This window comes from Oncorhynchus kisutch, linkage group LG2 (genome assembly GCF_002021735.2).
Source record: "Oncorhynchus kisutch isolate 150728-3 linkage group LG2, Okis_V2, whole genome shotgun sequence".
Lineage (NCBI taxonomy): Eukaryota > Metazoa > Chordata > Actinopteri > Salmoniformes > Salmonidae > Oncorhynchus > Oncorhynchus kisutch.
The window spans coordinates 4,797,276-4,820,544 of record NC_034175.2 but is presented as its reverse complement, the minus strand read 5'-3'; the positions used below and the strand labels follow the sequence as shown (position 1 = coordinate 4,820,544).

The 23,269-nt window shown below is 42.4% G+C and overlaps 3 protein-coding genes across 12 annotated transcripts in view; 1 reads left to right on the top strand and 2 right to left on the bottom strand.

Annotated features, from left to right (window-relative positions):
- Nucleotides 1–4,266: 4,266 nt before the first annotated feature.
- LOC109881836 (ubiquitin-conjugating enzyme E2 S) lies at nt 4,267–11,164 on the bottom strand. The gene is made up of 4 exons (XM_020473944.2): nt 10,618–11,164; nt 9,081–9,228; nt 6,900–7,090; nt 4,267–6,688 (listed from the first exon to the last, which is right to left on the bottom strand). Exons 1-4 carry the CDS (start codon nt 10,618–10,620, stop codon nt 6,329–6,331), a joined length of 702 nt encoding a protein of 233 aa, XP_020329533.2. The 5' UTR covers nt 10,621–11,164; the 3' UTR covers nt 4,267–6,328.
- Nucleotides 11,165–14,868: 3,704 nt separating this feature from the next.
- Nucleotides 14,869–18,331, top strand: LOC116353028 (josephin-2-like). The gene is made up of 5 exons (XM_031785484.1): nt 14,869–15,111; nt 15,346–15,474; nt 15,722–15,847; nt 16,101–16,295; nt 16,631–18,331. The coding sequence occupies exons 1-5, from the start codon at nt 14,975–14,977 to the stop codon at nt 16,740–16,742; spliced, it is 699 nt and encodes a 232-aa protein (XP_031641344.1). The 5' UTR covers nt 14,869–14,974; the 3' UTR covers nt 16,743–18,331.
- The window catches only part of LOC116376734 (protein tweety homolog 1), a 46,694-nt gene continuing 40,810 nt past the window's right edge, over nt 17,386–23,269 (bottom strand). For 4 of the 10 annotated variants that reach the window (XM_031838195.1, XM_031785455.1, XM_031838187.1 and 1 more), the window contains exons 14-15: nt 21,495–21,573; nt 17,386–18,570 (exon numbers count right to left, since the gene is read on the bottom strand). In XM_031838195.1, coding sequence (XP_031694055.1) covers nt 18,487–18,570; nt 21,495–21,573 — 163 coding nt within the window. In that variant the 3' untranslated portion in view covers nt 17,386–18,486. Of the gene's footprint in view, nt 18,576–18,680; nt 18,931–21,494; nt 21,574–23,269 lie in introns of those variants that run through there. The other 6 variants (XM_031785430.1, XM_031785473.1, XM_031785436.1 and 3 more) reach the window with 4 other exon arrangements.

Below are 23,269 nucleotides of genomic sequence, written 5' to 3'. Positions count from 1 at the left end.
GTCGGTATTAAAAGAGAGAGAGAGAGAGAGAGAGAAAGAGAGAGAGAAAGAGGGGTGCACCAACGGTTGCCACAGCAACTGTGTGATTATGTTGGTGGCAATTATGAAAGGGATGAAAACGGGGTGGGGGAAGAGGACAGGAGCAATCCAAAGCCAGAACACTGATGATGCGCGTGAGTGAATCTGTCAACCATGACGGATAGGCCTAAAATTTCAAATGTGATAAGACGCTGATGTCTTCAAAGAAGTGAGAGAAGTTTGAATCCCTAATTCCATGTAGTGTGCAAAACACATAAACATATTTTTTTTGTATGTGTTTCATTAGATTTCATAGAATAATGACTATGTTCATTTATTTTTGACAAAGCACATCATACTCCCAGATTACAATACTAGCTCTTGTAGCCTCTCAGCCAACAGTAAAGCATGGGGCTTATTCATGGTGTTAAACCTCTAAGATAATAAGACAAAACAATAATAGCCCTGTATGACATATGTATGTTCTATACCTCTATGAACAGCCTGAAATGTTTTCCCAAATGAATAAACCCATGCTGTGCAAATCCCAGAAAGAGAGAACAGTATTAGGGTCAAAAGGGCTGGCAGAAGCCAGCAAAGGGGAGAGAATACAGACATTGTCCCCAAACACTGAAACAGCAGGGTCAGATATTGGGCTCGTTTGAGTGGTAAGGTGAAAGCAACCGACTGTAGACGAAGGTTGAGGAGTGAAGTTGGGGGAGGTGCATCTGCGACAGCCATAAGTCAGACACTGATGTGGTTTTCCTACAGCAAGGCTCAGTGTAACATGGCAGTGTTGCCATTGCTTAGAAAAGTAGTTCTTTATAATGTCGAAATAAACATGTCTCCAGCCCCCATATCACACACTCACAAACTGAAAATATACAGTGGCAAGAAGAAGTATGTGAACCCTTTGGAATTACCTGGATTTCTGCATAAATTAGTCATACAATTTGATCTGATCTTCATCTTAGTCACAATAGACAAAACACAGTCTACTTAAAATAATAAACACAAATTAGTGTATTTTTCTTGTCTATATTGAATACATAATTTAAACATTCACGGTGTAGGTTGGGAAAAGTATGTGAACTCCTAGGCTAATGACTTCTCCAAAAGCTAATTGGAGTCAGGAATCAGCTAACCTGGAGTCCAATCAATGAGACAAGATTGGAGATGTTGGTTAGAGCAGCCCTGCCTTATAAAAAACAACTCACAAAATGTGAGTTTGCTATTCACAAGAAGCATTGCCTGGTGTGAACCATGCCTCAAACAAAAGAGATCTCAGAATTGTTGACTTGCATAAAGCTGGAAGGTTACAAAAGTATCTCTAAAAGCCTTGATCTTCATCTGTCCACAGTAAGACAAATTGTCATTAAATGGAGAAAGTTCAGCACTGAAGAATCCTAGAGTGTCAGCTAAAGACTTACAGAAATCTCTGGAACATGCTAACATTTCTGTTGACGAGTCCACGATACGTAAAACACTAAACAAGAATGGTGTTCATGGGAAGACACCACGGAAGAAGCCGCTGCTGTCCAAAAAAAACATTGCTGCACGTCTGATGTTCGCAAAAGAGCATCTGGATGTTCCACAGCACTTCTGGCAAAATATTCTGTGGACAGATTAAACTGAAGTTGAGTTGTTTGGAAGGATCACACAACACTATGTGTGGAGAAAAAAAGGCACAGCACACCAACAGTATGGTGGAGGGAGCATCATGTTTTGGTGCTGCTTGGCTGCCTCAGGGCCTGGACAGCTTGCTATCATCGACAGAAAAATGAATTCCCAAGTTTATCAAGACATTTTGCAGGTGAATGTAAGGCTATCTGTCCGCCAATTGAAGCTCAACAGAAGTTGGGTGATGCAGCAGGACAACACCCCAAAACACAGAAGTAAATCAACAACAGAATGGCTTCAAAAAATACGCCTTCTGGAGTGGTCCTGACCTCAACCCGATTGAAAATGCTGTGGCATGACCTTGAGAGCGGTTCACACCAAACATCATATTGCTAAAATGAAACAGTTTTGTAAAGAGAAATGGTCCAAAATTCTTCCTGACCATTGTGCAGGTCTAATCCGCAACAACAGAAAATGTTTGAGTTTATTACTGCCAAAGGAGGGTCAACTAGTTATTAAATCCAAAGGTTCACATACTTGTTCCACCCTGCACTATGAATGTTTACACGGTGTGTTCAATAAAGACATGAAAACATATAATTGTTTGTGTGTTATTAGTTTAAGGAGACTGTGTTTGTTTATTGTTGTGACTTAGATGAAGATTAGATAAAATTTTATGACCAATTTATGCAGAAATCCAGGTAATTCCAAAGGGTTCACATACTTTTTCTTGCCACTATGTGTGTACATTTTACTATCAATTGGCAAAGGAGAACCTCAAATATCACATTCATTTGTACATATCCGCTGTATACATGAATTGCGGCAAAGTTGGTTCCTGTTTCAGTCATGTCTTTGGTCACATCGGTGTGGGTCAAATAAAATAACCTAATGATTGGTTGACAATAGAGCCTCCCACAATGCAGGTGATGGCTGCAGGATGGAGTTGGTGAAGAGCACCTGCAGAAACGTACTGTCGACTGCAGTCAAACCTTCATGACCTTTGATCACATGATTTATGTAAAGTTGGGCGCGTTCAAGTGGATCATTTTTGCCAAATCGTGACCATCGTGACCGTCACTACCATTTAAAGTGTGTTGCATTATAGTTATAAAAATTGACCACCTTGCGCCTACATGTAGACTGCATGAACCTCACAAAAATCATGTGATCAAAGGTCATGCAGTTTCTGAAATCGCCGCCGTAGTTGCTTCTCAACACCTGCGATATGAGACTTTCTAATCATTTAAATGTACACACATTAAGTTTTCGGCTTGTGAATGTGTGATAAACTTTTACATTTATTCTGAAAAACTTTTGCAAACAGCAGCTATGTTGACACTGCCATGTTGATCTGAGCCTTGCTGTTGGAAAACCACTAGTGTCCAACTTTCGGCTGTTGCAGATGCACCTCCCCAGACTTCACCCGAAGACTTTTGTCTAGTCGGCTTCGTTACGCTTACTGCCCGAACACACCCATTTTCTAGGCAGTGGCTGTCAATAAGACTTTCTGGACCTCTCTTCCCGACAGTTAAAGGTCCCGAAGCTTTTGTGCATGTGCAAGAATCTGTACTTTACAGTCTCTGATCTACTCCTAGAGAACCTCCCTTCACATTTCTATCAATTGTGAATGATAACTTAAGTATTACCGGTGAAACATCCATAAAGCATCTGCATACCAAACATATGGTCTGTTTCAGGGGGATATGCAGATTTAGATCTTAATGAGTTAGTGTAGTCACAAATTACCCTACAGTGCAGTCACAAAGTACCCTACAGTGCAGTTAGGAAGTACCCTACAGTGTTGTTTTATTATGTAGTGAGCGAATGTGTTAACAAGCAGACGGAGTTAACAAACTGTAGCATAGCCTAGCTGTGCTTAGTTCAAAATCAAATATTTTGCCTAATGGAGCATGATGTTGTGTTGGAGAAAAATGTGACCATTTGTACAATCATCCTAAAATCTCAGAAGAAATTACACAGTAACATAGTATGATACTCTTTTGGGTTCTGTTATATAGACCAGTATTAGTGTTTTTGCAGACATTGTTTCAGCTTAAATCTAAATAGATGAGCGCCAGTCGCAACAGTAGCCTGTTCTTTATGAGTAAAGCCAAGACTGTGTGTAAAGTAGAGAATTTCACACGAGCAAAAGCTTCGGGACCTTCAGCTGTTGGGAAGATGGGGCCAGAAAAGTTGGATCGGCAGCCACTCCATACGTTCTATCCCCATAATCGTCAAGGTGGTAGGGTACTCCGATAGACAGTTGAATCAACCTTTCCACTGATGGGGACTAGAAGGTGAAAAACCTTTCTATAGGGGGGGTTTCCTGGCATCACCTCCGGCCCAACACCCAGGTGTCTGGGGACAACTACCAGGATCAGGCAGATAATTCCCAGATGGGTAGCTGGTTGCTCTGCATGCTGCTCACTGCAGCCGCGCCAGAGGACATACGTCAACTGACAGCCTGCTTGCTGGGGGGGGGGGGGCACATGCCACTAGACTAAACATGTGTGTATGGAATTCATGACAATGGGTGGAGCTCAACAGTGTAGTGGCTCCCTCCTTCGACTCGTCTCCCCTGTTGCTTTTTCACCCATCCCATGTACTCAGACCTTTACAGATGAAGAGGAAATGAATCCTGTATTTTACTATGAAATATGCCCCAGATAGACAACCTACATTCAGGGCTCTCAAAAAATCTGATATCTCCTTTCAGTCATTATACTACTGTACCACAGAAAGCAATTCACACCATAATATGTTCAATATCTTACCAACACTGAAGAAAGAACTAAATTATACATTTTTTCCCAAATTTTTCTAATTTATTCATTTAAATAACTTAAAACGGACACAAAAATACCCACCCGTTAAGTTTCGCAAGCACCTTCTCCCACCGAAGTAAAAGACAACTGTTGATTGTTTCCCTGGGAAATGTAGGCGCCAACATGCATTTAGATCGGAGAGAGAAAACATGCCCAGGAAACCCAGCCAGAGGAGCATATCGACTGGGGAGTTCATTTCTATCAAATCTGTTGAGGCTTCCCTATTGACAAATACATTGTTTTTTTCCCAAATCTGGCCCATATGGGAACAGGATAGGAGCTGGATAGTGCATACGACCGGAGCAGGTTTCTGATCCATACAAATCAAATGAAAAACGTTTAACAATAAAAAGGTTCACAAGTACACTATTGGCAAATTAGAACTAAAGACCAGATGTGCCGCTATGACCATATAAATAAATATCCATAATTATATATGGGATATAATTAATAATCAATGATATGCACAATCCTGCACCCTAACCTAATCCTGTATGGACAATAACCTACTTCATACACACACCAAGACATCTGAATATAGGCATGTCACTTTAAAACCACTCTGGCAAATACTGGACAATGAATAAACAATGACAATTTTGTAAAAATGCAAAAACAGAATAGTCATACATGGGGATAAACATTTACAAAAAAATGAGGGCGAAATCATTTTTTAAAGTAATAATCAGACCAAATGTTGCTCCCTTCGTTTCCATCTCATTTCGACCACGACTAGACAAACATTTTATGGGAAAACTGCTCATTGCTGCTTCCTCATTTGACTACCCAATGAATGACCATCTCGTCATGTTTTGTTTCACTCTATGAATCAAAAAATATTGCATAATCGAATAAGTCCTCCACCCTTACTCCCTTCCGACAACCTGATCTCGTATAAGGTAACTCAACTCAGACGTGACAAAACATCTCACCAGTTTCCCAACACGAGGCTAGCTGGGCAGTACACAGTACCATTTCAGCAACAGGAGCCATTGTCAAGAAGGGGGTGGGGAAAGAAAGAGGCATTTTCTGTTTTTGCAAAATATCCAAGACATTTTGTTTAGTGAACACTGAACAGAAAGAAGCCTAATTTCAGATGGGGGAGATGAGTCAGACTGAAGCTCAAACAGTCTAGCTACTGTATGACACACACAATCACTAGTGCTGTGTATGAAACACAATAAAGCCTCAGATCATGACAGTGAGGAACCATGGAGAGAACTAACACACACATCGGTGAACCCATTTGAATTCAGTCACTTATTTCACAACATCCCTTTTGTTTTAAACAAAACGTTCCAGACATGTTTTCCATGAAAGAAGTGGTCAGAAAGAGACTTTCTGGACCTAAATGCCCAAAACATTCAGGAGATAAAGGTTCTCAAAGTTTACCTATTTTGCATACCCCACCCTACCAAGAAATCACTAAATAAATCTGACAACCCTGTTTGCAAGCTTTTAAAATATATCAAATCTCAACCGTTTATATTTTCCAGTGATGTAGACATGGATGTCTCATTGTGTGGTTCGCAAAAGGGGTCAACTTTGAGCACCTTAATCTTTTGTGTTTTGACATTGAGGTCCAAAAATTCACTTTCTGAGCACTTCTACAACAGACAAATATGTATGGAAGGTTTCATTCAAATTAAAAAAGGGGTGCTGTCAAAAAGTAATTGAATGCAAATAGATTTATCCACAGGGGATTGGGAGAATATATGGCAACAAGGAATGAACAGGGATACAAGATGCAATGAGTACAAAAGGGACAGTAGAGTCAGGGGGATAGAAAGAGTCTGGGAGAGGGGGGCAATATTCAGTATACACACACACACACACACAGAGAGAGAAGACTCCAAGCAGCATTAGAGTCGTCTCAACGCTCGCTTTTTATCAGTTTTCTTCTTCCCTACAACATTACTATTGCTACTACTACTGCTGGAGGTAGTACTGCTTCCATTGGCTCCGTTACCCAGAGCAGCAGAGGGGGCAACCCCTGCCCCAATCGCCCTCTTGGTAGGGTCCCCTGCATGTTTTTTGGGCTGGGGGCCATCGGCGGGGTCCTGGGGCACCCCCGACGCCCCACCGTGCCCCCCCATGGCATGGATCTCAGTTAGGAGGCGAGCACGGGATGCATACTCTGTATAGTCCTCCAGGAGCAGACGCCCCGCCTCCTCGTTGAGAGCCGACTCAGGGTTGGGATGGATCATAAGGCACTTGATAGTCTGAGAGAGAGAGAGAGAGAGAGAGAGAGAGAGAGAGAGAATGAACACCATTGAGTCATCAGGGTATATTTCAAGGTTTTCCTTGAACCAAGTAGAGATGACTATACAAAATGTTAAGAATATAAAATGCACCAGATACAATATTTTCTTTCACCCATTGCTATTTTGGATTATTAAGAAGCATCCATAGAGATGTGTAAATGTTTCTTACCAGTAATACATGTCTGAGTCCCAGCTCTGCCCTCCAGTCCCTCTTCAGGACGTTGACACAGATCTCTCCCTTGTGGCCCACATTAGGGTGGAAGATCTTGGTTAAGAAGTAGCCCTTCGGTGGTGCAGCAGGGAAGTCCTTCCCCAGGACCAGGCGCATCCGGAAAACACCCCCGGCAAACGGGGTTCCTTCTATTGAAGCACAATAAATAAACCACGTCAAGCAGGGGTTGACATTACTGGTTGTCCAGGGCAGGTAAACTGAACAGTCGGTAAAGGGGAACCTGCCTTTTGTCCTGAAGACTAGCGTTCATTCACGTTGACTCGTGTTCCATTTGTTCATGTGCATAAGCGACTCAACAAAAAAAGAAATCAAGCCAAGTGATCACACAGTTCTCCCTACATTCTCTTTCACCTCCGTTACTCGTCTCACTCCATTCAGATCCGAACGCTCCCTCTAAACAAACAAGTTGCGCACCCAAGCTCCCATTAAGACTATAGAAATTACTGCCTATAGAAATGCATCTAACAGATGGCATACACAAGCAAAACTGTAGACAAGCTACATTCCTTGCCAAATCATGACAGCTTTATCACAAATTCAAAATGGACTGGTTAATTAAAGTAGGGAAATGTGTTCCAACTACGAGCTGCAGATTTGAAAAAAATGTATGCATCTGGTCCATTTAGCGAACTGCTAGTCTGTCATTTAGAATAGTTTACGGATGGACATATGTAACAAAAACATTGTTTTGATGAAGGCAAATAGCCAATAATAAGCTCATTACACCCTGTTAAAACAGGAGTAGGCTAAACGTGCAGTGATATGAGAAAGACGCACCTGTTTCAGTAGCAAATGTCAGTGCTCAAATGGCGGTAGGAGTCCATAATTTAACAAATTACCTTGCAACTCAAGTAGGCCTAAGTGTTTTCCAGTTCAGACAGTGAAGATTGGACAACTAAATCAAATGTTTAGGCCTTTGTGCCAACTGCCTCTAGTAGTGTGTTAGCTAGCCAGTGTGTAATCTGAGCATAGTTGAGGTCTAACCTGAATTAGCCACGAAAACTAAAGTTTGAGAATGACTTTTCTGGAAGCTGTGCTGCAGCTTTTCCCCTACATTTTACATATTTACGTGGACCAGCCCCTAGCAATTTGTTTCAGCCAATGGGCTTCAACTCCTCACCATTTGAGTAACAGTCAACAAGATACACACAGCAGTACCACTTGGCTGCTGAGCTCTACTTTCAGAACCTTTGTCTAAAAGGTGCACAAAAGTACCAGAGACTTAAATTTGATGCCTCTATGGAGTATTTTACATGCATGATCATTACTTCATACTTTAACACACACTTTAACCCTTTTCATCAGAAGTCTGTCAGAGTCAAGACGTCTACATGCTTTCCACCCGAAACAGTTCGGAAGAGTTTGTGCATATATTAAGACAATATTTTGTGCCGTTTTTGGACTTTGATACGTTTTTTTTGTCGTTTGGGCGTACACTTTTTCTTGCAGCAAGCCAAAGTTGGTAGCCAGAGTCAGTAGCCGAAGTCTACACCCCTTTGTCAGTGATTGGCCAACAGTAGGGATTCTTCAGTAAAGTCGGTTGTCATTCAACGAGAGACGACTCATTTTCATGAAAATGTTTCATTGCGAAATACTGCAAAAATCCTTGTCAGAAACATCAAAACTATTGACAGATTTCTTGAGTTATCTTAGATTAATTCTGACTATGTTGAGGAAGGAAATACTGGCTATGGCATTTAACAATGGACAAACAATACTATTTCTGCTTTTTACCTGTTTTTCCAAGCGAAGGTCTTTTAAGGGAGTATGCGAGCACACTCGTCTGGTTCGCCTAGCCGACTTCAGCTAACCGCCAGCCGAACTGAAGCATGCTGACACCTTAAGACTTCTAACTTCTTTACAGATTTAGCATGAAACTTATGAAAAAGGGGTTTGAATAGTGTCATAAGTGTGCTGACTCATTCCTACAATGTTCAAATGAAAAGGTACTTTATTTTTTTATTTGTACATGTAGAAGACCATTTTCGTTTTTTGCCTGTACTTGCCCGATGGACAAGTACCTTTGAGAGCTTAATGTCAACCCCAGCATTAAGCATGTTCTACATTACAGCTTCCCTAGGCAGACAAAACATTTCCCATGACAGAGGTATGCGTTACCTGGTCCCTCGATGGCTGTATGGAGTTCTGTGATGTCTTCTTCACTGGGGTAGATCTTGATGCCCTCAGGGGGATCTGCAGCTAGTGCAGACACCTCTTTGTACACCAGACGCAGAACCTGGGGCGGCAAGTTCTCTACATTGGAGTTCTATAAATGGGGCACACACACACATTACTATTCTGTCCCACTACCAACAGAAAGGTGCACATATGGTAAATACTATAGATATGGAACCCACACATCCCATGATCACAAACACATCAATAACAGGAAAATCTCAGGCAGGGACAATTTCAGTAAAGCTGTCACCAAAATGGTTGCTCAGAATCAATGTAGCTGTCTACTGTCTGATAAGCCTTAGGCCTGTAGCCGATTAAACTCAACTCCACGATTTATGATGGAGATGAGCTGCGATTAGAGTGAACAGACTGGAGCTCCTTAGTCACAAAATCTATTTGAATAAAAAACTACTGATTTCAACACCCAAAGAATAGCCCACACACATTCCTGTGTAATTGCGGGGGATTCTTTGGATGCTATAATCAGTAGTTTTAGATAAAAACGATATTGTATGGGACTAAGTAACTCCAGTTTGCCCACACTAGTCGCTGCTCAACTCCATCGTAAATCGTGTATTTGAGTCGACTACAGTACAGGCCAGGTGGTGATTCACGTTAATATCATCATGAGAGTGCAGTGGATAAGCTGTGTCACAACTGACAACTGCGATTTCAGCCAATGTCTGGCAGTTTACTTCATTGATAAATGTACAAACCGGTCAAAGTTAAGATATTGTATTTGCATTTTCTAGCCATACAAAACGGACATCAAGTAAGCCATTCTGTCTTTGTCAAATAAAGCTAGGTTGTAGCTAGCTAGCGAATTAACAATTAGCCGAAAGCTAGCTAATGGTAGCATTGCTGCCTACAATTACTGACTAGTTCACATCATTGTCAAATCAAATAGCTAATGTACCATTAAATCGCCAAACCGTTTAACATATTGATGTAGTTCTTATTACAACTCATCAATTTAGCTAAAAGAGAGGAAATAAGATATCTAACTAGCAAGCTAACATTAGGTAGCTAGCCAGCCAAATCATCATCATTAGGTAGCTAGCTAACTTGCATAGGTAGCTACATACACCAACTTTGGGGTGTGCTAACGTTATGATAGTTAATTTGCTGACAATCGTGTAGAAGTTAGTTGGTGATTAATCTTTATGTTGGACAGTTTTCCATTTAAATTGTGTTCGGGAGAAGTGTCAACACTGAACTGGCCTGCAAAAGAAAATCGTAGCCAACGTTATATCAGCTAACGCCAGTTAGTTAACTATAGCAAGCAAATAACCAACTAACGTTAGCTACCCAACTTAACTAGTTAGCTAAGTTAGGTCTCGGCTAAGTAACGTTAATGTAGTTAGCTAGTTAACGTCAGCTAAACAGCTGGCAAACAATTTGACTTGCTTTGTTAGCTAGCTAAATAACCAATAATTGTATCCATTTATGAAAGTGTTTGTAAACAATTTTTACTTACCATGTCTTCCGAAGAATATTAGTATTCAGGTGACTGGGGCTAGCGAACTCTGTGATCCTCGTCTAAATAGCAACGGTAGCTAGCAACTAATAAATGCTTGTTGCTTATGCTTGATCGATGAGAAAGTGGTTCACGACACCTCAAATAAATGAATAAATGCAGTTATCGCCGACTATTTAGATCTCGAATGCCAAGCAAGCGATCAAGTTATGCTAACGCGTTAGCCAGCTGCAGCTTGCTAGCTGAAATTCTTCTCCTCAAAAGTTCAGATTAACTGATAGCACGTAAACTCCAATTCGTTATTCTGCTAAAAACAGCATGCTTTTGGGGGTAAATAACGTATACAATAAAGGGAAGCGAGTTACTGGAAGAAAGTTTTTTTTTGCCAAAGTTATGTGGTGGCCAAGTGCTAGAGTAGCTAGCCAGCTACTATTTTCGTTGACACGGAACACAACTACGTCTCCCAAATGAAATTGTGTTGTCTTGACCAATCGGCATTTTAGCCATACAACACGTGTACAAACAACGTAACCAACAAGACCAATCACATATGGTAGGTGCTCTGTCGTCATACTACTTGACATTTCCACCAGCCATCCAAAGTCGAGAATGTCAAAAATGATTCCAAGCCATAGGTGCGTTTGAAAAACTCATACCCACCCAGAGGGTAGGCCTTCATCTTGACAGACAGCCGCACACAATATAAACTTTTTTTCTAAACTTCAATATAACCTAACCCCAGTGAACCTAACTCTACCATACAATATACCAGGAGACGGCAGTGTCGGAGGAAGGCTTAATAACTGGCCGTGATTGGGAGTCCCATAGGGCGGTGCACAATTGGCCCAGCGTCGTTAGGGTATGGCTGGGTAGGCCGTCATTGTAAATAAGAATTTGTTCTTAACTGACTTGCCTAGTTAAAATAAATAAGACTTCTAAACAATATTGAGAAATAGCTAATTAAATGGCAACCCTTGACTACCTGCATTGGCCCATTTTTGCACTGAGTCTATGCACACTCACATACACTGACACCCCAACACACAAGTATACGGACGGCACACACTCACCACATACACTGCTGCTACTGTCTATTATCTATCCTGTTGCCTATTCTCTTTATCCCTGCCTATGTGTACAATACATAGCTACCTCAATTACGTTGTACCCCTTCACATTGACTCTACTCGTACTCCCTCGTTATTCACTGCATATTTATTCCTTGTGTTACTATTTTATTTGTATTTGATCTTTAACCATGCATTGTTGGAAAAGGACCCGTAAGTAAAGCATTTCACTGTGAGTCTACACCTGTTGTCTACGAAGCATGTGACAAATACAATTAGATTTGATTTGAATTTAATACTAGTCGAGGTACCAGTCTTTTTAGCTAACATTCAACTCCTTGCCCACTCCTGTCATTGGCTTTGGCAAGGAGTGGAATGTAATAGCTGAGCAGAGACACAGAGATGGCAACCAGGCTAGAATGCAACATATCAGAGAGAATTTAGAACGTTTGATGCTATCAGAAGCATGAACTATTAGTCAAAATGTTAGATATGCTTGGGAATTACTACAATAGCAACTTTGTGTAACAATATGGTCGTCATTCTAATGTTCACAAATAACGCCATCCATTCCAAAGCATTACAACAAATGTAGCTATTTCTCAAACCTGTCCACATAATTCTTTAGGATCTTCCACAAATCAACTTTTCACTCTTCATGACTTTTGGTGAGCAGCACAATAAAACCTGGGTACGTAACCCCTTGTTGCATGAGGTAAAACATTACTTTGCTCATGGTTAAGGTACCAAACCATCAAGCACTGGCATCCAACATTATAATAAGGGGTTAAATATCTGTACCTGTAAGACTCTTATCACATGAATGACTTGCATGGAGGAAACTTTTACAGCTCACAGCAAATCTAATGTAAGTGTTGCTTCTGTACAAACAAAAAACAGAAAACATCACAGCCTGCCAACCCCAGTCTACTGACATCAATGTGTGACTGGGGACATAAGCTCAGATTGAATTTGAAAGCCCCTGGCCCTGACCAAACGTCCTGAGAACTATGGTCACAAAGGCCAGAGTGGGAATGTGCCTACCATGTGCCAGACACAGAATATTGCCTGTTATTTAAAAGTAAATGAATGTAGATGAGTGATTATTAATGCCATCCTCAAGATACATTGATACACACGAGATTTGAAAAGGTACATTCTAAGTAACATTACATTTAAATTATTCCTAGAATCCATAATTTTGGAAGGGGAAGTTTTGGCTTTTAACCCCCACTGAGACTTTTTCCTGCAGTATTTCTATTGAACACTAGAGTGCGCCTCATCACTGCATTGTCTGCGTGTTTTTATTTTTGGATTCTGGTTCTGGATATTTTCTTCGAATTATTTGTCAGAAAACAGTGCACGGAGATTTTCCCTTGTGGCCCTCTATGCAATCAGAAAATATTTTTCGATTAATGACATGATTGTTTGCGTCATATGCAAATACATTTAGTCAAATGTGATTTTTAGCTACCTCAATACAATAAAATACAATAAAGTCATTCAATCATTTTTATTTACATTAAACCCCCAAACCAGTTTATACTAAGGCACTAACTTGTAATGCTCATTTGGACAGGATGTTTGTGGCTTTTCCCATAGAGATAGATAGAGGACTCTAGTGCCCAAATGTCTATTTTAGAATGGGCAGTGCCATTGAGCACTTTCACTATTTTGAAGTAGTCACTGGGTGGGACTTCCTATGGGTTAAGGAAGGATCACATAATTCCAACCAGGTCACCAGGAGGGATCAGCCAATGCATTATACTTGTGAACAAACATTCCATAACTGCAGGAGGCAGTAAATCGGCAAGCTTTATACCTGTTCAAACAGGTGGCAGTATGCACCAAGTGGCCAGGGTTCTGGTCTAGAATAATGGTTTTGACTGCTCCCACAGTTTTGCTTCTGTACCGCAGTTTAATCTTAAGGACCGGAACCTTTTTTTCAATTTTCAACTAAAATGACATACCCAAATCTAACTGCCTGTAGCTCAGGATTTGAAGCAAGGATATGCATATTCTTGATACCATTTGAAAGGAAACACTGAAGTTTGTGGAAATTTGAAATTAATGTAGGAGAATATAACACAATAGATCTGGTAAAAGATAATACAAAGAAAAAAAACATGCTTTTATTTTTTTGTACCATCATCTTTGAAATGCAAGAGAAAGGCCATAATGTATTATTCCAGCCCAGGCGCAATTTAGATTTTAGCCACTAGATGGCAGCAGTATATGTACAAAGTTTTAGACAGAGCCAATGAACCATTGCATATCTGTTGAAAATGTTGTATCAAGACTGCCCAAATGTGCCTAATTGGTTTATTAATACATTTTCAAGTTCATAATTGTGCACTCTCCTCAAACAATAGCAATAGCATTATTTCACTATAATAGCTACTGTAAATTGGACAGTGCAGTTAGATTAACAAGAATTTAAGCTTTCTGCCCATATCAGATATGTGTATGTCCAGGGAATTTATTTTGTTACTTACAACCTCATGCTAATCACATTAGCCTACATTAGTTCAACCGTCCCGTACGCCCGGCCCAAAAAGACAATTTCCATACACTGTCACATAGAGAAGTCAGATTAGAACATTCTTAATAAGACACTTAGTCATCTCCTTTGTGAACAAAACATCCAATGAATTTTTCAATAGTTGTTGCTGAGGCCGTTTTTTTTCCATCACTCATAGCCAAATATATTTACATTTATATTCATCAAATGTCTGCTCTGTTTTTGGATGGTGTGATGACGTCATCACTGCTTGCACTGCTCCTTGTGCGGTTGCATCCCAGATATAGATGGTCCATGAAATTAATCAACGTATGCGAAAGTGAGTAGATTACCTTGAAAAACAACGGACTGACATTTTGGATGTAGTCTTCAGTTCTTATTATATCTCAGTGGTATGCACACATTCAGTTTGTTTACCAAATCATAGAAAATTGACTACTTCAAAATGGAGATGCCCTCAATTGCTCTGCCCCTGCTCTCACAAACGCCATAATGGTACATATACAATGATGCGATGTCTATCTAAGTCTATGGGCTTTTCCAGGCGCGCCATCTTTGCTGGCACCACGCATAGTTCCTGGCTTTCAGCGCGCACTAATCTCTGATTGGATAGCCTGATGCGCGTTGCAGAGAAATTCAGCGAGGACAAAAACTACGCTCAATTTACGGGGCGTGACAGTTGAACAACAACAATCAAGCTTCCGGTTTTTCCCCATTCTTACTAGAGAGTTCACTAGCATGTTCTTGTGAGCGTAAAATCAGCAAGTTTATGTATAATAGATTTACGTGTACACTAGGTACATTTTATTATTTTGTTTGTCGTGGAATAAGAGCACCGAAAGAGCTATTACTGACTTTGATACGCCGCTTTATTTGGCCATTACACTGCGGACAACTTCCAATACGGTAAAGACTGATCTATTTAGTTAGCTAATAATTTAATGAAATTAAGCATTCTATTGGACTTCGAATGCACGTGTTTTTTCTGGAGTATTACAGAGGAGATCGCTATTGTTTTGTTCCCTTGGAAAGTATTTCATTCATTCCCTTTTCACTGTTTTGTTGAAAGTTAATATATTCAACAATGTATTGGACAGCTGCAGTCAACATGCTTATGTTTTGTGTATTTTGTCTCAACAGGGTTATTATGAGCGAAGGAGAGGTATTCCATGAGAAGCAGCGACTGGAGTTGTGCGCCATTCATGCTCTGAACAACGTTCTGCAAGAACAAGTGTTCACCAAGGAGACGGCAGATGACATCTGCAAGCGGTGAGGTCACTTAGGTCAGGCGATGTGTGTGTAATGTCATCTTTAGGAGGCGGTGTTTTGGCTAAACAGAGTTCTTTGTGTCAATGATAACACACAGGCTCTTCAATATGCAATCTCTGCATGTAAATCATTAAGTACTGCTATAAGCTTGTGATCCAAAGAGCACCCACCACACACTTTCTCCATGAGTTCCAAGAGCATGTGAATCTGTTTTTACCATGTTCCCCTCTTTCCCCTTCCTCCCCAGGCTAGCTCCACAGTGTGTGGTGAACCCTCACCGCTCGATGCTGGGCACAGGCAACTATGACGTCAACGTCATCATGGCTGCCCTACAGAGCAGAGAGTTGGCTGCAGTATGGTGGGACAAACGCAGGTCAGACATCAATACCTCAGGGCCAGACAGATTCGGAAGAGATGATTGGCAATGAAATACACCTGTGTAATAAATCCAACCAAGTACTGTACAGGTCACAAAGAGCTACAGTTTTATTGACCAAAGAAAATATACTGATAAGGAAACTTCGCCACAGATTCTGTCTACTCCTACTGTTCATCCCCTTCACCACCACTGTGGCTCTGTTGATTTTAAACCAAAATCTCCTTCCCTTTTCCTATTTCTCCCTCAGAACAGTACAGAGTCTCTGTGTTGACAAGGTCCAGGGGTTCATCCTGAACGTTCCGTCACGTGTCTCTCTTGGAATTGTGTCCCTCCCCGTCAAGCGGCGGCACTGGCTTGCAGTGCGCCAGGTTAATGGACACTACTACAACCTCGACTCCAAACTAAAGAGTCCTGTCTGCATCGGGAACGAAGCAGATCTCCGGTGAGTGATGGGAGGGATGATGACTATGCAGACATGTATTGTACAACTCCTAATCAAAGGCACAGTATCTCAAACTTTACGCTCAACTTCTCATGCTTGTTGTTTACAAACAGAAATGTTCCTCTGTAAAAAAAAAGACATAGTAATCCTGTCAGGAACTCTTGAATGCAGCCCACAATTTGACTGTGGTAGACTACTCGTCAGTTAGAGTTCAATCTGATCCTGTTAGAGGAGTGGTCACATGGGGCTTACCACAGTGTCTGTTTGTACTTTGCACTCTTGTAAACCAGTCTCTATCGCTCTCTCCCTCACCACACTCTGCTTCTCTCTCTCAGTACATTTCTCAGTGAACAGCTGTCTCCGGACGTGGCAGAGATGCTCCTGGTTGTGAGGAGGGACGTGGAGGAGTACGGAACCTGGCTGAACTCTGATGACCTCAGGAAGTGATTCATCTGGCCTGGGCATTTCATTCATTCAACATGGGACTCAAACTCCTGCTCTACTCTGGAAAAACAAATAACATTTTAGAAAACAAGAGACTCTTAACAAAAAGTACATATTTCAGGAAATGCATTACCGGTTGCTGAGGAGTGTGGGCACTGTTACACACACGAAGTTCCAAAGAGAATTTAAGATGACGAGGGATTTCTGTCCCAAATGGCTTGTTTGTAAGTTTACTGGCCTTTGTTTGGATTTCTACACTACAGCAGCATCTATATCCTCTTTCCTTCTCTCTCTTCCTTCCTTCTCTTCTCTTCCTATGCACTGCACTGTCAAGGTAGACCAGTTAGAACTGGTTTGTCTTTTAGTTATTCTATGCACTGAGAAGGTACAGAGGAGGCACTGGATGTCATGTTGACAACTGACTGTGTGAAAATAATGCTTCTATGTTTGTGTTCTGTCTGCGTTTACATCTAACTGCATATCCAAGTGAATGGGAGTACTGTCTTTCTGTTACACGCGCTCAAACTACACACACAGAGGATATAAAGAAAATGTTATTTATATGTAATGATGTGTCTCATTGTCTTTGTGTGCATACAATCTTTGAGGTTCAGCAGTACCTTTTGAGTGATTTAAACAAGGCAACTTTATTCATTGTTATTTTATTTATATTAGACTCTGGAGTGAAAAAGGATGCCATTCAAAAGGAGCATTGATTATACCATACAAACGCAATTCAAGGGTTAACAAGGTCAGTAGGCAAGGAGGGTGTTCAATGAAATCTGACATCACATATTTACATAACATCCTATAGAGACCCCAGAAACCCACTGCTATATAGTTATTGCTATTTATGGTAGGGCTACTGCAGCACCAGTGGCAGGAGTTTTATTGCTATGTGCCTGCTGTCATTGCATGGGATTTGTAGTTCTCTAATGGTCTCGAGGTTGGATGGGAGTTGTAGTTCTCCATTCAGCCTACAAAGAGGTGGTACTATAGCCCTCTCTTGAATGTTCTTTTTAAGAGCAAAGTTTCATGAGGGGATGGGCAACTCCAGTCCTTGGGGACTTGGTGTCCCTTCTGCCCCGGACTCCAATAATCGCCTAATCATGATCTTCAGTTTAGAATGCAATTAGTTTATTCACCACTCCGGCCCCATGGACAGGAGTTGCCCATCCCCGATTTAGATAATGTCATCAACAGTGAAATGTACAGTATAGTATCAGAAGGTAATACAAGGGAGGTACAGAATTTTCACCTATAAAAAGTAAATCAAATAAAAATTGCACGTTGAATACCAAGTGAGGAGACTGCATATTCATTCACCCAAAAATGTGTCTTGTTTCTATGTGTCAGTGTTTCTCTACAACAAGATATAGATATAAAAACGTGAAAATAAATTGGTGCTACATTTAAAAAAACAGAACTACAATGTCATAACGTCAATACCATTCTGGCTCGCCTCGCAACTGACACTGGACAGACAAGGGGGATTGTAAGGGGTGACTTTGACCGAGTGAACCTGGTTCAGACCTCTTCATAATCATGCTACCTACTGTATCTATCTGACATTAGCTTACTGTGAGGTTCTACAGCAGGCCATTCAACCTTCTTGGTACTGATGTTACGCACCTTTAATTTACATCTAAAGCTCAATTTTTGGGGATGAGTTATTTTTTCTTCATCTCAGTAAAGTGTCCATAAGAAAACGGGAAAAAAATCGGTAACTTTTTTATACAAAAAAGAATTAGCGTGAATACAGGTTCCTTGAATGGGCGGAGTTGGGGTGTGTTTGACTACCCCCGTAACCAGTCAGCATGCTGGGAGAGTACTGTACTTTCAGAAACAGCGTTTTGATTCGATATGGGGGAGCCGCCATTGAAGATCCACAGAGGAGGGTGTACAGAGAAAAGGGAGACAAGAAAACAACAAGAAATCTCCATTATTCAAATTTGTTTCAAAATCATCTCATTTATGAAGATGAGCACTCACATGGTCACATTATTCCCCTAACAACAGGGGTAGAGGATGTAGAAGTTATCCACAACCACTGATCCAGGGTCTTTACCTCCAAATGGTTAAGGTTAGGAATGGGTGTCAGGTAATCTGATCCCAGATCAGAGGTGGATGGAGGCAACTTCTACCACAAGCACCAGGGTCTGTTGTAAAAGTTAGGACTGGGATGGTAATGCTAGAAAGGACAAAGGTAGGGTAATGGTTAGGGTTAGGTCTCAGGTTTGTGGTCAGAAAGCACTGTATTTACTTCCTTTCTAGCATGTCCAAAGTCAGAGAGGTGACAACCGACGGAGTTAGTTGTTAGGGGCAGAAAGTGAGCTTTCCCATTCAAGTAATAGTACACATACTTTAGGTTAGTTGAATAAAAAAAAGAATGCCAGTTTACAGCAGGTGCGTAGACAGAATTTAGTTGGTAGATGGGCCTGCAGAAATTTGGATGGGCCAATGCTACCCAGGCCCACCCATGCCTACACTCCTGGCCTACAGGGCCCTGTGAGGTTGGAGCCACACCACCATCCTCACCACCATCACCACCATCCCCAATACCATCACAACCATCATCACCACTACCATCACAACCATTATCATCACAACCATCAACACCATCCCCACTACCATCACAACCATCATCCCCACTACCATCACCACCATCCCCACTACCATCACCACCATCCCCACTACCATCACCACCATCCCCACTACCATCACAACTATCATCACCACCATCCCCACTACCATCACAACCATCATCCCCACTACCATCACCACCATCCCCACTACCATCACAACTATCATCACCACCATCACAACTATTATCATCACAACCATTATCACCACCATCCCCAATACCATCACAACCATCATCACCACTACCATCACAACCACTACCATCACAACCATTATCATCACAACCATCACCACCATCCCCACTACCATCACAACCATCATCCCCACTACCATCACCACCATCCCCACAACTATCACCACCACCATCACAACCATCATCACCACTACCATCACAACCATTACCATCACCACCATCAACACCATCCCCACTACCATCACAACCATCATCCCCACTACCATCACCACCATCCCCACTACCATCACCACCATCCCCACTACCATCACCACCATCCCCACTACCATCACAACTATCATCACCACCATCCCCACTACCATCACAACCATCATCCCCACGACCATCACAACCATCCCCACTACCATCACAACTATCATCACCACCATCACAACTATTATCATCACAACCATTATCACCACCATCCCCAATACCATCACAACCATCATCACCACTACCATCACAACCACTACCATCACAACCATTATCATCACAACCATCACCACCATCCCCACTACCATCACAACCATCATCCCCACTACCATCACCACCATCCCCACAACTATCACCACCACCATCACAACTATTATCATCACAACCATTATCACCACCATCTCCACTACCATCACCACCACCACCATCCCCACTACCATCACCACCATCCCCACTACCATCACAACCATCATCACCATAACTACCATCACCACCATCCCCACTACCATCACCACCATCATCCCAACTACCATCACCACAACCATCATCTCCACTTCCATCACCACCATCACAACCATCATCACCACTACCATCACCACCATCACCACATTGACCATCCCCACCATGACCACCATCACCACTCCCATCACCACCTTGACCATCACCACCATGACCACCATCCCCACTACCATCACCACCATGACCACCATCCCCACTACCATCACCACCATCCCCACTACCATCACAACCATCATCACCACAACTACCATCACCACCATCCCCACTACCATCACCACCATCATCCCAACTACCATCACCACCATCACAACCATCATCACCACTACCATCACCACCATCACCACATTGACCATCCCCACCATGACCACCATCACCACTCCCATCACCACCTTGACCATCACCACCATGACCACCATCCCCACTACCATCACCACCATCCCCACTACCATCACAACCATCATCACCACAACTACCATCACCACCATCCCCACTACCATCACCACCATCCCCACTACCATCACCACCATCATCCCAACTACCATCACCACCATCACAACCATCATCACCACTACCATCACCACCATCACCACATTGACCATCCCCACCATGACCACCATCACCACTCCCATCACCACCTTGACCATCACCACCATCCCCACTACCATCACCACCATCCCCACTACCATCACAACCATCATCACCACAACTACCATCACCACCATCCCCACTACCATCACCACCATCATCCCAACTACCATCACCACCATCACAACCATCACAACCATCATCACCACTACCATCACCATCACCACCATCACCACATTGACCATCCCCACCATGACCACTCCCATCACCACCTTGACCATCACCACCATGACCACCATCACCACTCCCATCACCACCTTGACCATCACCACCATGACCACCATCACCACCTTGACCATCACCACCTTGACCATCACCACCTTGACCATCACCACCTTGACCATCACCACCTTGACCATCACCACCACCAGTTAGTTATATCCAGAATGTTTATTATCGACTAACAACAAACGTACAGGCAAAAAACACCTCGAGGGACGATTTACATGCATAGTGATGATAAATGCCACAGATTAGGATGTCACGAATACAAAGGAACTCACAGAGGGGGGTGGGGACTGCCTGTCAGTCAGGGGTAGGCTCTCATAGCCAGGGTTGCCATTGGAGGAAACGTTTGGAGTCCTGTGTAGAGACAGAAAGAGAGAGGAAACGAAAGGAAAAGGTGGAAGACAGAAGAGGAGGAATAGGAGCAGGAGTGGAGAATGAGTGAGAGAGAGGGGAAAAAGGGATGAGACACATTGAGAAAGACGAAAAGATGGAGGTGGACCAAAGGAGGGAACCGAGGTGGGGTAAGAAGAGAAAGGGAGGAAGAGCGATTAGCGAAATGGTGATGTAGAAACGGACCTCCTTATAACTGGTGGCATTAGTGTTATTAGGGCACTATATCTACGTAGGCAGGGGGATAGCTGGAGGTTTCAGATATTATACACACAGTCCACTCCTGAGAAGTCCACTTTGGGAAATGCAAACTCATGTACAATGATGAAATGCACATTTGTGTACAACGTGTACGTGCATGGCAACTTAAAACTTCAGACTTCACCAGTCTCAATTCAAAATACATTCATTTTTAATTGCTCTGGATATCCACATGCTCCACTTTAGTGTGTGCTTTCCAGACGGCCCCAAACCAGAGCATTTATCAGGAGTCCACTGCATTCTTATTGTTTATTGGGTACCTGGAATCTGAGTTACTTTACTCTGGGCAGTTTGGTCATGATACTGTTACTATTAGATCTAGGCTAGGGCCACTGACGATCACAGTGTTTACAGCGCCTGAATACACCAACTGGACTTGGCATTTAGTTATGTTCTACATGCTAAGACATAAGGTAGGAAAGTACACTTCTTAGGGCATTAACTGGACTGGCAAAGTATAGAAAGAGAGTGAAAGACCGAGAGAGAGAGAGAGAGAGTGAAAGAGAAGAAGAGACAGTGAGAGAGAGTGAAAGAGGAAGAGAGTGAGAGAGAGTGAAAGAGAGGAAGAGACAGTGAGAGAGAGTGAAAGAGAGGAAGAGACAGTGAGAGGGAGTGAAAGAGAGGAAGAGACAGTGAGAGGGAGTGAAAGAGAGGAAGAGACAGTGAGAGGGAGTGAAAGAGAGGAAGAGACAGTGAGAGGGAGTGAAAGAGAGGAAGAGACAGTGAGAGGGAGTGAAAGAGAGGAAGAGACAGTGAGAGAGAGTGAAAGAGAGGAAGAGACAGTGAGAGAGAGTGAAAGAGAGGAAGAGACAGTGAGAGAGAGTGAAAGAGAGGAAGAGACAGTGAGAGGGAGTGAAAGACCGAGAGAGAGTGAGAGGGAGTGAAAGAGAGGAAGAGACAGTGAGAGGGAGTGAGAGAGAGGAAGAGACAGTGAGAGAGAGTGAAAGAGAGGAAGTGACAGTGAGAGGGAGTGAAAGAGAGGAAGAGACAGTGAGAGGGAGTGAAAGAGAGGAAGAGACAGTGAGAGGGAGTGAAAGAGAGGAAGAGACAGTGAGAGAGAGTGAAATAGAGGAAGAGACAGTGAGAGAGAGTGAAATAGAGGAAGAGACAGTGAGAGAGAGTGAAAGAGAGGAAGAGACAGTGAGAGAGAGTGAAAGACCGAGAGAGTGAGAGGGAGTGAAAGACCGAGAGAGAGTGAGAGGAAGTGACAGTGAGAGGAAGTGAAAGAGGAAGAGACAGTGAGAGAGAGTGAAAGAGAGGAAGAGACAGTGAGAGGGAGTGAAAGAGAGGAAGAGACAGTGAGAGGGAGTGAAAGAGAGGAAGTGACAGTGAGGGAGTGAAAGAGAGGAAGTGACAGTGAGAGAGAGTGAAAGACAGAGAGAGAGTGAGAGGGAGTGAG

Bases quoted from the DNA above. Each gene is read 5' to 3' on its own strand.
- LOC109881836 (XM_020473944.2), bottom strand. The intron at 7,091-9,080 runs GTAACGCATACC...GTGCTTCAATAG, and splicing joins TACAGCCATCGAGGGACCAG to AAGGAACCCCGTTTGCCGGG. The intron at 6,689-6,899 runs GTAAGAAACATT...TCTCTCTCTCAG, and splicing joins GACTCAGACATGTATTACTG to ACTATCAAGTGCCTTATGAT.
- LOC116353028 (XM_031785484.1), top strand. From the start codon at position 14,975: ATGTATAATAGATTTACGTGTACACTAGGTACATTTTATTATTTTGTT. The intron at 15,475-15,721 runs GTGAGGTCACTT...CTTCCTCCCCAG, and splicing joins GCAGATGACATCTGCAAGCG to GCTAGCTCCACAGTGTGTGG. The intron at 16,296-16,630 runs GTGAGTGATGGG...TCTCTCTCTCAG, and splicing joins GGGAACGAAGCAGATCTCCG to TACATTTCTCAGTGAACAGC.